The 14,517-nt window shown below is 40.1% G+C and overlaps 1 protein-coding gene across 2 annotated transcripts in view; it reads right to left on the bottom strand.

Annotated features, from left to right (window-relative positions):
* The window catches only part of LOC123990703 (lethal(3)malignant brain tumor-like protein 3), a 45,502-nt gene extending 32,045 nt beyond the window's left edge, over nucleotides 1-13,457 (bottom strand). The window contains exons 1-13 of one of the 2 annotated variants that reach the window (XM_046291473.1): nucleotides 13,344-13,457; nucleotides 11,620-11,744; nucleotides 9,865-9,976; nucleotides 8,364-8,529; nucleotides 7,182-7,329; nucleotides 6,488-6,572; nucleotides 6,129-6,223; nucleotides 5,717-5,821; nucleotides 5,238-5,373; nucleotides 4,503-4,594; nucleotides 3,661-3,812; nucleotides 1,436-1,512; nucleotides 116-201 (exon numbers count right to left, since the gene is read on the bottom strand). In XM_046291473.1, the coding sequence (XP_046147429.1) occupies nucleotides 116-201; nucleotides 1,436-1,512; nucleotides 3,661-3,812; nucleotides 4,503-4,594; nucleotides 5,238-5,373; nucleotides 5,717-5,821; nucleotides 6,129-6,223; nucleotides 6,488-6,572; nucleotides 7,182-7,329; nucleotides 8,364-8,529; nucleotides 9,865-9,976; nucleotides 11,620-11,727 (1,362 nt within the window). In that variant the 5' untranslated portion in view covers nucleotides 11,728-11,744; nucleotides 13,344-13,457. The remainder of the gene's footprint in view (nucleotides 1-115; nucleotides 202-1,435; nucleotides 1,513-3,660; nucleotides 3,813-4,502; nucleotides 4,595-5,237; nucleotides 5,374-5,716; nucleotides 5,822-6,128; nucleotides 6,224-6,487; nucleotides 6,573-7,181; nucleotides 7,330-8,363; nucleotides 8,530-9,864; nucleotides 9,977-11,619; nucleotides 11,745-13,343) is intronic. The other variant, XM_046291472.1, reaches the window with a different exon arrangement.
* Nucleotides 13,458-14,517: the final 1,060 nt, after the last annotated feature.

Here is a 14,517-nt window from a genome sequence, read left to right as displayed (position 1 = left end):
GTCACTCTGCAGCAGGCAGACAGCCAGCTAGGCTACTCTATTAAATTGTGTTTGGATGTGGATGGGGGGCTGCCACATCGTCTTATGGGCCGAGGATAGAGAGAGACAGCCTCACCCCTTTGAAAGCCCTGGCAGGGGCCGGTGATGAGTTGGTCTCCTCCAGATATTTTCCCCAGGAGAAATCTTTGACACTGGGGTAACCTAGAGCAAGGAAAAAGATTGAGGATTTTATTACTATATGCTATATTATGTAGTGAGTGGGCAGGCGGGTAAAGTCCCTTGTGCTTTCTGGTACTCGGAACCATCTGTCTACTCCACAGTGGAATAACATCATTTATAGATCAGATCATCTGTTTGGAAACGTTTCATGTGTTTTTTTAACTCTAACACGGAACCCAAACCAGCTGCGCGCGTGTGCCATCGTGCATACATGTATTTTGTCCCCCTACACCAAACGCGATCACGACATGCAGATTAAAATATCAAAACAAACTCTGAACCAATTACATTAATTTGGGGACAGGTCGAAAAGCATTAAACATGTATGGCAATTTAGCTAGTTAGCTTGCACCTGATAGCTAATTTGTCCTATTTAGCTGGCTTGCTGTTGCTAGCTAATTTGTCCTGGGATATAAACATTGAGTTGTTATTTTACCTGAAATGCACAAGGTCCTCTACTCGAAAAATGAATCCACATAAAACGGCCAACCGAATTGTTTCTAGTCATCTCTCCTCCTTACAGGCTTTTTCATCTTTGAACTTATATGGTGATTGGCATCTACACTTTCATAGTATTACCACATCAACTGGCGAAACACTTTGTCTTTCAATCACCCACGTGGGTATAACCAATGAGGAGATGGCACGTGGGTACCTGCTTCTATAAACCAATGAGGAGATGGGAGTGGCAGGACTTGCAGCGCGATCTGCGTCATAAATAGAAAGGAGTTCGATTTTATCCCTTGGCATCGCAGACACTCGTTGGCACGCGCGAGCAGTGTGGGTGCAATAATTGAATAACATGGATTTCTACATTTATTTTGCGACGCTCGCACACGCGACGTGTCCGGTCTGGTCAGCATGTTACATGCGGTCTGGTCAGCATCTAACAGACCGGACAATTCGTGTGCGCGAGTGTGGCAAAATAAATGTAGAAATCAATGTTATTCAATTATTGCACCCACACTGCTCGCACGCGCCAACGAGCGTCTGCGATACCAAGGGATAAAATCGAACTCCTTTCTATTTATGACGCAGATCGCGCTGCAAGTCGGGATCGCGTTTGGTGTAGGGGGACAAAATACATTTATGCACGATGGCGCAGGCGCGCCGCTGGTTTGGGTTCTGTGTATAACTGTATGGTCAGTCATCATTACACACTACATCTTGGTATCTACAGGACAAATAGTGACAATAATGATTGACAGGATGTCACCTGGAGGGGTCGTGAGAATCCTGTCGTTGTCTTGACACCAGCCCACTGCGTGGATGTACGGACTGGTTGCATCACACCTACAGAAGAGCAGGAGAAGGACAGTGGTTAAAATGCCATGAGCTCATCAATGGCAAATTTCCCCCTTTCCTATTGCCTTGGCGGCAGTTAGCCTAGCCATTAAGGGGGAAAGGGAATATCTAGTCAGTTGCACAACTGAATGCATTCAAGCTAAATGTGTCTTCCACATTCAACCCAACCCCTCTGAATCAGAGAGGTGCAGGGGGCCGCCTTAAACGACATCATCAGCACACGAGGAGCAGTTGATGGGGGTTAACTACCTTGCTCAAGGGCAGAACAGCAGATATTTTTAAACTTGCCAGCTTGGGATTCAAACCAGTGACCTTTCGGTTACTGGCCTACACTCTTAACCACTAGGCTATCTGCCATTCGGCCAGAAACTGAAAGGTTGGGTTAAATGTGGAACGCATTCAGTTGTGCAACTGACTAGGTATCCCCCTTTCCTTTTCCCCCTGTCTCCATAAACTGTTAAAGACATGAAGTTTATGATATGAATCCCACTGTATGATATGAATCCCACTGTTATGAGTGATTGAATAAGGATCATGTTAATGACTGCGAATACAGACAGAGGAATAGATCAATTGACAATGTGACAGAGTCTGACACACTGTGGCATGCATTTAGACATGATGGCATGTTATGCAACATACACTTTGATGTATCAGGACAGTCAGGGTGAGAAAGGACACTTCTCTCACAGCTTCCTAAGAATACCTCTCTGCACGACAAACATCAGTAGGACAACATTCACCCATCACTGAATGATGGAGGGCACATCATTGACCTGATGAGTAGCATTGTTTAGGTGCAACTACAGGTATTAATACTGTTATGATGCCGTTATTGCATCGGCATTGCTGGATAATTTGCAAGGGGCTTGCAAATCTGTTTAGTATATTGCAACCCTCCTTACTTGTCCAATAGGCTGTTACTGAAATATCTTTGGAGAGTTAAACTGTTTACTATGCCGCTCTGTACCATCACTCATTCATATATCTTTATGTACATATTCTTTATCCCCTTACACTTGTGTCTATAAGGTTGTAGTTTTGGAATTTTTAGCTAGATTACTTGTTGGTTATTACTGCATTGTCGGAACTAGAAGCACAAGCATTTCGCTACACTCGCACTAACATCTGCTAACCATGTGTATGTGACAAAAACAATTTGATTTGATTTGATGTACTCAACATACTGTAAAGCCAATCCCTATTGTGGTGTGCCAGTATGGAATAATCTCAGCAGTGCAATGGGCTTTTACTAGTCCTGTATTAGTAGACCGATTTATAGATGTCTTCAGCACATGAAACCAAAATAATTTGTATCGCTGCACTCCCCCTAGTAGTGTCCTACTCTCTGGCCAGGTCAGGGTGGAGCAGAGTGGAGTAGTTTAGCTGCTCTCTGGCCCGAGCTGTGATGTTGGAGTGGCCTGTGACTGGCTGCAACTGGCTGATGTGATACGTAGTGACATCACGTGTGAGAAAGTCATCTCCCTGGATGAGTCTGCTCCTACCTTAGCCGCTCTGTGCTCTACTCTTTCTCTAACTCCTTCTTGAGATTTATTGACGATCATTCATAATTCAACCAATACAAGCTCCTGCATCGTGCAGATTGAAGCTTCCTCCTGGCAATCTAAATCCACAGCTGGGAGAGGTCAGAGCGGCGACGAATTGACAGTAACGACTGTAACCACACACGCAGTTCTCAGTCAGAAAGTCACACAACGGAAGCATTAAGAATTGTGAGAGCCAAACACATGCAATAAGAAACCAATAAAAGGGATAAAAAATAAGACACATGAATTGTGAGAAAAGTGATGTGCCAGTGTCAAAATAATAATTCATGGTACAGACATTTTTGTCTTCCAAATCTGAAAGCAATAACGCAGATTCAAGTGATGTAGCATGTTTGCTTGTGTAAAATATAAATAACAAACACTTTGGTAAGAGGCAATGATTTTCTCCTCCCAGACACAAACCTTCTGGTTTAATAATCTAGCACCATCTAGTGCCCAATTCTGCAACAAGCTAAACCAACACAGACTCCAAAGCAATATGATTATGATACGGCATCAGTTAACACAAATGATACAGTGCTTTGATTTTGAGTACTGAAGGAAATGTAATCACAAAGTTAGACATTACCAGAAGTCATAGCTCTCATCCCAATTATCAAAGTGCACCAGGAATCGACTGTCCACCATGTCTGTTACTGTGGCAACACAGATGAAGGAGGGGTTCTTCTTGTCAATGGCCTCCAGCTTCATCCCAATTCTGAATCCTAAAGGGGTGACAGTCTGGAAAATATACATAGGACGGTTACTCAGAGGCAAAAGTTACTTCATCCATAACCCTACAGATATAGGATCTTCATTTCATCACCCTGTTTGTTGTAGGATAACCTTTGCAATGCAGGACATTTTAAACTGGCAGTGTATTCTGAAGGCTTCTGAGGCTTGTAATTTCCACTTAGAAATGTCAGACTTAAGAAAAAATGTATCAACCCTTACAAAAAAAGTAAATTAATTATAATCCACATAATAATGAACATTTCCTGTTGCTGCAGGACTATTTTCCTGCTGTAGAAAACCACACCTGTACTTTAAACTGCACATGCATCTGCGTCAAATCTATGTTGAATGGGCTGATGTCAAGTACTGTACTTCAATGAATGCCGTGTAGTCTTAACTAAACAGTTTTACCAAGTGGTGGTAAAACGCTACTACTAAAGCAATATGAATGTGGACACGTTGAGATTTTGTGTCAGAGAATTTCAGATGGAGCAAATGCTTTTTAAATGGGAGTCATCTGTTGATGAATGACAATGGGGATGATTGACAAAAAAATGAATGCAACTCGTCCGAAAATAGTTTACTTGAGTTGTACTTCTGACGCTCAAAAATGGACAATGATGTATGTCGATTTCATTTGTGTTCATGCATCGGAGTGTGTCCCCGGCCAAATCTAGGTCTGTAGACTTCTCTTACCGTGTTCTGATTCTCAAACAGGGCCTTGGGAGCTGCCTGGGCTTTGCTCTGTTTGATGTATGACGACCAGCCGAACTCCTCATCCTTCATACCTGTCCATCCATAGAGAAATGACAAGGATTATACTCACGTTTCCATAAAGAACTGGGGGTAAAAATGATTTGACTCCTAATTAAATATTGCTGGTTAAATTACAGTGCTAGTAATCATACATAGAAGTCATATAAATAAACATCTTTGTCTTCTTTGTGTTTTCAAAATAGTTTAGAACCGTTTTCCATTTGCCATGGGTAACCTGCTTGCACACCTGCTTGTCAAAGTATACACACTGTAACCATCCCTAAATGACTAGTCTCGCATACAGATGTTAGATATTCATTTGATCACCCTGTTGCAGAAGAACTTTCCTGCAATTCAAGACATTTAAAACGTGTAGTGTATTTGAGGTTTAAAAAAATTCTACTTTGAAATGTCAGACTTGATTTTCCCTTACAAAAATGTATCAACCCCTACAAAAATGGCCACTAATTATTATAATACACATAATAATAATTCAAATTCACTGTTGAGGCAAACTAGCTCAAATTAAAATACAGCAGTAAGGAAATACTAATGAGAAGAAGATGAGGAAGTGCTAAAGTAACCGTTTCAAAATATCCCATCCAAAATGACAAGCAATCCATACGTTATTATCTTTTCCAGGTGGATATCTGTCAAATGTAGCATGTCTCTTACCTTTGGGGGGGTGCAGCTTGTGTCCTGTTTTCTCACACCATCCCACAGGGTGGATGTCTGCAGAATTGGAATTCACCCAGAAGTCATAGCAGTCCAAGTTCTTGTCAAAGTGAAGCCGTATTCGGTGTCCTAAAACCTAAACATGGAAGAAGCATTAAGCATCTTCATACCTAACATGGTCATCATGTGTTTGCTACTCAGAGATGAAGTAGCAGAATACTGACCAGAAGTGCACATGATGCCAAAATAGAAAAGTAGACTCAAAACCAAACAAGCATTTATGGTCGTATTAATATTGTAATTTGCTAAATGCCATTGCATAGCAACACATACAGTACATGTTAGTGAACACAACTATTGCTTTGCACTGGAACAAGAACAATGACAATGCAGACTTTGCTTCAGATCTGAAGAAATCCATGCCATGAGTTGAGACTCCTCTAAGAGGGCAGCGATGATGAGTCGAGGTGAGAGGTTACCTCAGCTACAGTGAGCACACAGTACATGGAGGGATGTTCTGGGTCCACACCCTCCAGCCTCATCCCCACCCGGAATCCATTCTTACTCTGGGGGAAAGCCTGGTGCTGAAAGGAAAATGGGACATAATATGTTTAAAATACATATTCCCAGACTTATGTAGAATAAATAATGAACTTAACAGTGTTGCTGTAAGAAAATAATAATATGATTAATGAGTTGAATAAATGAACTCTAAACATGCAGGACTCAATGTAGGCCTTGTTGTGAAATTGCATATAAACGCTGAATGACAAGCTGTAAAGGAGAAATAGGAGAAAGATTAGATTGACTTGAAGGAAACAGAGAATGATAATGGGTTAGACCTCAGTTAATAACCAATTCTAGACAGGCCTGGGGGGTATGATAGCTCACCTCTTTGAACAGTTTAGTTGGGGCAGCGATGGCTTTGTCCTGCTCCAGATAGGAGGCCCAACACCAAGACTTTTTCTTCCCTCCATATGGAACAGCTGCCATAAATAATGATTTGATTGTAGCAAGCAATAAATTAAATTACATACAGTTTGTGTGTGTGCAATGGCAGTGATTATATGAATATAGTGATTTGGAAATAGTGAGAAGATTCTGTCCCAAGAGACAGTCCCAAATGGCACCCGATCCTCTATATAGTGCTCTACCTTTGATCAGGCCCCATAGTGCTCTACATAGGGAATAGGGTGCCATTTGAGACACACCCCTCACAGGTGTCCCTTCCACTGCCTGTTTCTACTTACTGTGTCTGAGCAGGGCTGCATCCCCCCTCCGCTTCCTCCTGCCTCGCGGAGCTCCACGCGTCGTCTTCCTGCTGTCTTTCTCCTCCTGTTTGATGCACAAACAGCAGGATTTACACACTAGAACATTATAATATTCAGGAACATTCTAATGAGACTAAGAATACTCACAAATACAGTATAGACTAGAGCAATATGATATGTTGGTGCAGGCAATCAGGACAGTGTTTGTGAGGTAGTATGGAAATCATTCTGAATTTGTGTATACATTGAAATGTTTCCATTTTGAAACATTAATGATAAATCAGAGACTATCAGCGAGTTTTCAGCACCAATCAGGTCACAAAACTTTGTGAGAGGTATTAATTTAGTTACGACACCTCGGCAGTGAAAGACATGTAAGGCTAATGCATCATCCCTCACAATCTTGTGCAATCTGGAGTGATGCAAAAATGTACAGACTGAGAGCTCTGAAACAATTTGTCTATAGCGTCTTTAAAATCACATAAGCAACATCTACAAAATGTGATGAAATATCAAGAAATATCAGTAAATGTCTTAAAATGTTGGGAGTGATTTAGTAGGTACACAATGTCTGTAAAAGTGAGGGGGGGGAGCATGGATAAGAATTCCGGATAACAACATTGGTAAAAAAACAAAAAAGCCCATATTCCTTGGAGTATAAACTAATACTGACGTAGTCCTCATCATGGTCCTCAGGCAGGACCTCTGTGGTGTCCATCTTGTCAGCTAGGCTCTCCTTGTACTGCTGCAGAGGCCTCTTACAGCTGACCCCCACCACCTCCCCATTGCTCTTAGACACCTCTTTCTTCAGCTTCAGCTCACTGCAGTGGAAAGAACACAGAGTACCAGTGATTTAGAAACTAGAAGGTTTCTAAAAGGTTATGCAAAAAGGATTATCATTGTTAAAAACTATCGTTTCAGTAATAACACAACTGGGAAATGTTTCTGTCAAAATATCTAAAGTATGACCAGCTCAATACAGTGTTCATTCACGGCAAATAATTGAAGTCAAAAATGTAAATGAGGACCACATGTATTTCATATTCATAACGCATTGCGCCTACATTGACTTATTCCTGGTGACGGCTGCCTATGAATAATCGTATCATCATCAGCTAAAATGGGCAAAATAAAAAAACATTTTTTATTTTATTGTAATCTAACTCAAAATGTTTCTAATTAAGTGTAATTAACAATTTATTATAGGATGCAAAGGCAGTATTTTCCTTTCTCTGTTGCCATGGCAGTCGTAAATCCACAGAGGGAATACCACTTTAAGATGTAACGTTCTGTTGGCAGCTTCTCCTCCTATAAGACAATGGATACATGGTGCCCACGGCAATGCAGCACTGGCTCTCTCTCTCTCCAGCTCAGAGCATGCATTAGCATCACCACCAGTCTTTACATTAACTAACTGATCGATTATTCCTGGCTTCCACTCTGCATAGGATGGCTGGCCCCAAAAACATTTTAGGAGGGAGACTCTGATTTTTTTAAGCATATGAAGGATGTTTATAGTTCTTCATAAGAGCAAATTGAGAAAGAGAAAATATGATATCAGTAAAACCTTTTTTTAATCTATATTTGTGTTTCAAAATAATTTGAACATGATAATTTGCCATCAATGTATGATATCAACATTGACTATGTGAGTCTGTCACCGCTATTATTTCAGTGTATTGTACACAAGGGAATGTTATTACAAAAGGAATAACCTCAAGAGCTCAATAAACAGCAGTTCAACTACCAGAAAGTAGCATGATATTTTCCCACAGGATCAGGCAGACACTGCAGTTAGGACCAGACCAGACCCCCTGGACCCTAATAAAACTCTAGTCCTCCCCAGCCCACTCACTCCTGCTGGTCCTGCTGCAGACAGCGCTCGCTGCAGTGAAGGCAGTCAGACAGGAAATCCACGGGGGAGCCCTTCCTCTGGCAGCGCACACACACCAGGCCTCTCTGGGCCCACTGACCCTCCTGCCTCTCCTCTTTCACCGCCACACACGCACTGTCTGAGAGGGCTGTGGAGGGAGTGAGAGAGGGAGAGAGAGAGAGAGAGAGAGAGAGAGAGAGAGAAGAGAGAGAGAGAGAGAGAGAGAGAGAGAGAGAGAGAGAGAGAGAGAGAGAGAGAGAGAGAGAGAGAGAGAGAGAGAGAGAGAGAGAGAGAGAGAGAGAGAGAGAGAGAGAGAGAGAGAAAGGGAAAGAGAGAGAGTCACAAAGTCATCCTCACCCATCTCCTGTGTGGCTAATGAAACGTTTCTAAGCTCAGGGTCAATAAGGTAATGGTCAAATACTCCAGTCACCCAAGTCATATGCACCGCAAGCGGTAGCGGAGCGCCAAGTCTGGGACCAAAAGACTCCTTAAGAGCTTTTACCCCGAAGCCATAAGAATGCTGAACAACTAATCAAATGGCCACCCGGACTATTTACATTGACCCCCCCTCCCCCTATATTTTTACACTGCTGCGACTTGCTGGTTATTTCTATGAATTGTCACTTTACAAATTACCTTGACTAATCTGTACCCCCGCACACTGACTCAGTACCGGTACCCCCTGTATTTAGCCTCAATATTGTTATGGAAATGTTTTGTGTTACTTTTGATTGATTTGATTTATTTTTGACTTTAGTTTATTTAGTAAATATTTTATTAACTATATTTCTTGAACTGCATTATTGGTTAAGTGCTTGTAAGTAAGCATTTCACGGTATATACCTGTTGTATTCGGTGCATGTGACAAATACAATTTGATTTGATACCCTATTTGATATATTTAAACAACAATATAGCCACGAGCTAAACTAACACATACTGTACATTAAAGTCATTTGAGATCTCAGCTAATCAGAAATGCTCCAATAGATAGCTGACCACTTTTAATGATCATTATTCATCACTTTCTTAGCTTTGAGCTCAATCTAACTAATTCTCATACCTATAAGGTTAGACACAATTATGACAATGTAATATTCTGGAAAATGCATATATCATAGGTATCCTAAACTAAAAGATGAAAGCATTTTTCAGACAGCACAGTTACCTGATGTAATTATCTGGTGTTGTGAATAGTCATAAAAACAAAGCCACCACTACTGATGTGAAGTCGTTTCTTGAAGATTGTGTATGTGGTATGTGGTAAGGTAGTGAAAACCGTCAGTTAAACATGCCTACTTGAAAGAGGAAGAAAGAGTAAATATATGCACATCCCACCAGGTCAGGTGCTAGAGAGACAGGTGCATATTATGTAAGATCCCAATGGGGATACAAACATTGTACAAGTGTAGGCTTACATCTCACAAATATATCCCTGTTGGGAGCATATCAAAGTTGTGTACATTGAACCATGCCATCTTACCCTCCTGAACAGTGGGCACTGCCCATGTAGTGGTAGCATGAGACTTCTTCACCCTCTCATCATCTCCCTCCTCTGTTAGGACCTCCAAGACTCCAAACTCATTCACCTTAAACTGATAAACATAACACACACACACGTGAGGAGTAATTATATTTATTATATTTAGATGAATACTGTGATTAGGGCCATGCAACATGGTCAGGAAAATCTCAAACGAATTATGATTTTTACAATTTATGATGTACACAATTATATATAACATTGCATTTGGCATTACAAAAACGGCTCATTTAATTTCATTATAATGTTTCATTTTTCTGCTAGGTATAATACAAATATTTACAGTACCCGTCAAAAGTTTGGACACACCTACTCATTTATGTTTGTACTATTTCTTACATTGTAGAATAATAGTGAAGACCTCAAAACTATGAAATAACCCATATGAATCATGTAGTAACAAATAAAGTGTTAAACAAATTATTCAGAAAAGCCACTCTATGCCTTGATGACATCTTTGCACACTCTTGACATTCTCTCAACCCGCTTCATGAGGTAATCACCTGGAATATATTTCAAGTAACAGGTGTGCCTTGTTAAAAGTTCATTTGTGGAATTTATTTCCTTCTTAATGCGTTTGAGCCAGTAAGTTGTGTTGTGACAAGGTAGGATTGGAATAAGAAGATAGCCCTGTTTGGTAAAAGACCAAGCCCATATTATGACAAGAAAAACTCAAATAGGCACAGTGAAATGACAGTCCATCATTATTTTAAGACATGAAGGTCAGCCAATCCAGATATTTCAAGAACTTTGAAAGTTTCTTCAAGTGCAGTCGCAAAAACCATCAACCGCTATGATGACACAGTCTTTAATGAGGACCACCACAGGAAAGGAAGACACAGAGTTACCTCTGCTGCAGATGATAAGTTCATTAGAGTTACCAGCCTCAGAAATGCAGCCCAAATAAATGAAACAGACACATCTCAACATCAACTGTTCAGAAGAGACTGCGTGAATCAGGCCTTCATGGTCGAATTGCTGCAAAGAAACCACCACTATAGGACACCAATATGAAGAAAAGACTTGCTTGGACCAAGAAACACAAGCAATGGACATTAGACTGGTGGAGTCCAAATGTGAGATTTTTAGTTCCAACCGCCATGTCTTTGTGAGACGCAGAGTAGATGAACAGATGATCTCTGCATGTGTGGTTCCCACCGTGAAGCATGGAGGAGGTGTGATGGTGCTTTGCTGGTGATTTTTTCAAATTCAAGGCACACTTAACCAGCATGGCTACTACAGCATTCTGCAGCGATACACAATCCCATCTGGTTTGAGCTTAGTGGGACTATCATTTTTTTATCAGGACAATGACCCAACCTACATCCAGGCTGTGTAAGGGTTATTTTACAAAGAAGGAGAGTGATAGAGTGCTGCATCAGTTGACCTGGCCTCCACAAGCACCTGACCTCAACCCAATTGAGATGGTTTGGGATAAGTTGAACCACAGAATGGAGGTTAAGCTTCCAACAAGTGCTCCGCATATGTGGGAACTCCTTCAAGAGAGTTGGAAAAGCATTCCAGGTGAAGCTGGTTGAGAGAATGCCAAGAGTGTGCAACACTTTCAATGTAGAAAATAGTCCAAATAAAGCAAAACCCTTGAATGAGTAGGTGTGTCCAAACATTTGACTGGTACTATATATATATATGTATATGACAATATTGAACCTTTTTGGCTATTGTGGTGATCTGTACCTTTAGCTCACTCCCAGGTAAGGTCCCAACACCCTCACTCCAGTCCATGGCACCATACACATCAAAATCAGGGGTTACTGCATTTGTGATGTTTGTAGACTCATCCATATTAAAAATGGTGATATCTGAAATAGACAATGATAGATGAAGCCAAGCCAGACAATTAATAATGCACTGCATAATAAATATGTCATAGGACTACTAAATCTACATAAACTGACTTTATAAGTCTTTTTTATAACATTAGCTAACTAAAGTGCAACTCAAATGAAATGAAGAAAAACAAAGTGACGTTCAACAGAGCCGATTGGCAACAATGTTTCAATAATATTTCACAGAGCTGCTTTGCAACAATATTTCACTATTGTCGAAACAGCGGAAGCCATGTGATTGGAACTCGATGACGTGCATCAACCACTAGAGGTCATTGCTGACAACATTAAGACGACTGCGTTTGAAACTTTCAGACCCTATTCAACAATGAAATCACTGAACAAAAAATCGAGACGAAAATGTCTAATGTATTTTATAGAAAATATGAATTATTGATAGTTTATGCAATATGATGCATCAATATTGCTGTCTTTCAAATACAATTCCTGACATTGGGGTAGGGTATTGGCTATAATTTATGTTTTATGTATGCGCCTATAGGCATTCAGGCAGTTACAGTAGCCTATATCAACAGCAAATCGTTGACAGTCATTTCTGAAATTGCAATATGAAAGTAACTTCAAATTGACGCAAGCATATAATTTAATTTACAACCCAAACTATTTGAAGGATTACTCCTATCTGCTAAGCGTCAAAATTGCATCGTTGCGGGAATACTTTTTTGAATGATCCAAAAATATTATTACAAAGGAAAATTCCGCATGTTGACTGTGCACATATTATTCTCCATGTGTGTTAGATTTTATCATCAGATGCTCACTACCGGTTGTGAGCGTTATTCATATTTATTTCGAGCTCTTTGAGTCAAATAGTTTTTATTACGAGTGGGGTTAAATTATTCGGTTGGGCGCAACCAGTTCGCATTTCCTTTGTATTCCAACTAGGAGTGTTACAGGTATGTAGCGATGTCCCTTAGCAAGACGCCCAACATGCATTGCATCAGATCTAAACACTTTTCTTTGCTCTGATACTATTTAATGTGTTTTAAAGGCAGTTTCCCAAAATGGCGGAGCTGGAATATACTCTATATAATTCTCACCGGCAGGCCTGCAGACTCGTTGCACTACAACAAAAATAATATTTAACTGCCTTGACAGCTTTTTGGAAGGAAATGGTGATATAAATATTTTAGTCCAAATCGCTTGTCAAGCGCACAGTTCCTCCTTTCCACATCCATAACCGGGAATTACACTGAAGCGCATTATTCTTGAAAGAGTACAATATACCATTATTATATACGTCTCCAAGAGACAAGAAATGTAGCGCAACATATTTTCTATCGATTGCAGTAATTTTCAACGCAACTTTTGTTACAATTTTAGAACGCAATAGATTAACGCTTTACATTGAACCTCTTCCTGGCTGATATTATTGATGACACGTCCAGTCGTTTTGTACTTTATTGCTAAGTTTTGGTCAAATTCCGTCGCAATGAACCTCTCACGAAAGTATTAGACTACACAATAGATCACTAATTACAATAAGACATAATTTTCTGCATTAACTGTTTTATCGTAAAGTACATTTGTTTTAATTTGTCTGTTTCTTACCCAAATTCTCCCACGAGTACTGACAAATTGCCCAGGCAGCCGTCAATGCGCATGAGCGTGGCTCTGAGCGAGTGCTTGCAGTGAGTGCCCCAGCTCGACTGAAGAACACATGATGGCAATATCGAAAGTTTTAGCTGGTTGAGTAACAAAATATTTATAGATTTAACCATTATTTGTCGCATAACGTTGCCATCGAAATAAAAGCACCAGCAAATGATTATTGATGCGTTGTGGATATTTAGAGAATGAAATATGCGATAATGGGAATACAAGAGCACGAATACCATGTTACTAAAAATACAACCCAGTGTGCTTGTCGACAGTGAAACGGGGTGACTTGCGAAATAGCACAAAGAACGTCAGAAAACGTTTCACTACCGACATTGTGTTGTATAGTACGTAGTGCGCCATCAACACATTTTCAATTTTGTGCTTAGGTTTATAGTACGCAGCAAGCTCGTTTTCGTTGCATTTGATATACTAAAATGAATCTGTGCTTGTGAGTCCTGTGCAAGAAACCATGCAAATATTGATGTACAACGTTTCTTTATGTCATGATATAGTTCCATTACTATGAACAAATTGGCTCAACTTGATGTAATGACATCAACATGAAAAACACCAATAGGCTGTATCCATGGCCTACTTTTTAATTAAAATACCTTTATTGGACTTCTAGTTAGTTTATCTAGAGTTGATTCAGTAAAAGTAGCAGTACATAATAGAATACATAACGTTAGAGTAGAATACATTATGTATGACTTTCATCAGTAATGGCTGTCTAGAGACAAATGTACAGTAACTATCTGTGCAGATTTGTAGTCAATCATGCTTATCATTACCAATGCATTCAGTTATACAAAAAAATGTATGATCATGATTATGACTACTTTTTCTATAAAATCTTTCATGCTTTGTCATCAGATTATTATGAACTGCTCTGTGAGAGCATGTCTGGCTAATGCATACTGGATTGGGTGTTACTGCTGTTGCATATCACCATAGTGTACATTTAATTTGTTACTTTTGGAGCTCAATTTCAATTCATGGAATGTGCATATTGGAATGGCATGCGGGCAAAGATTTCATTGGGAGCCCTTTCTTGCATATGACTGAGTATTTAACTGAAGACATGCTTTGTGTTGGTGATCTGTCTCTAATGCATGATTGGCGT

The sequence above is a fragment of the Oncorhynchus gorbuscha genome, linkage group LG12, assembly GCF_021184085.1.
Source record: "Oncorhynchus gorbuscha isolate QuinsamMale2020 ecotype Even-year linkage group LG12, OgorEven_v1.0, whole genome shotgun sequence".
In the NCBI taxonomy this organism is placed as follows: Eukaryota; Metazoa; Chordata; class Actinopteri; order Salmoniformes; family Salmonidae; genus Oncorhynchus; species Oncorhynchus gorbuscha.
Note: the sequence above shows the minus strand (reverse complement) of the source record. Positions and strands in the feature narration are given on the sequence as shown.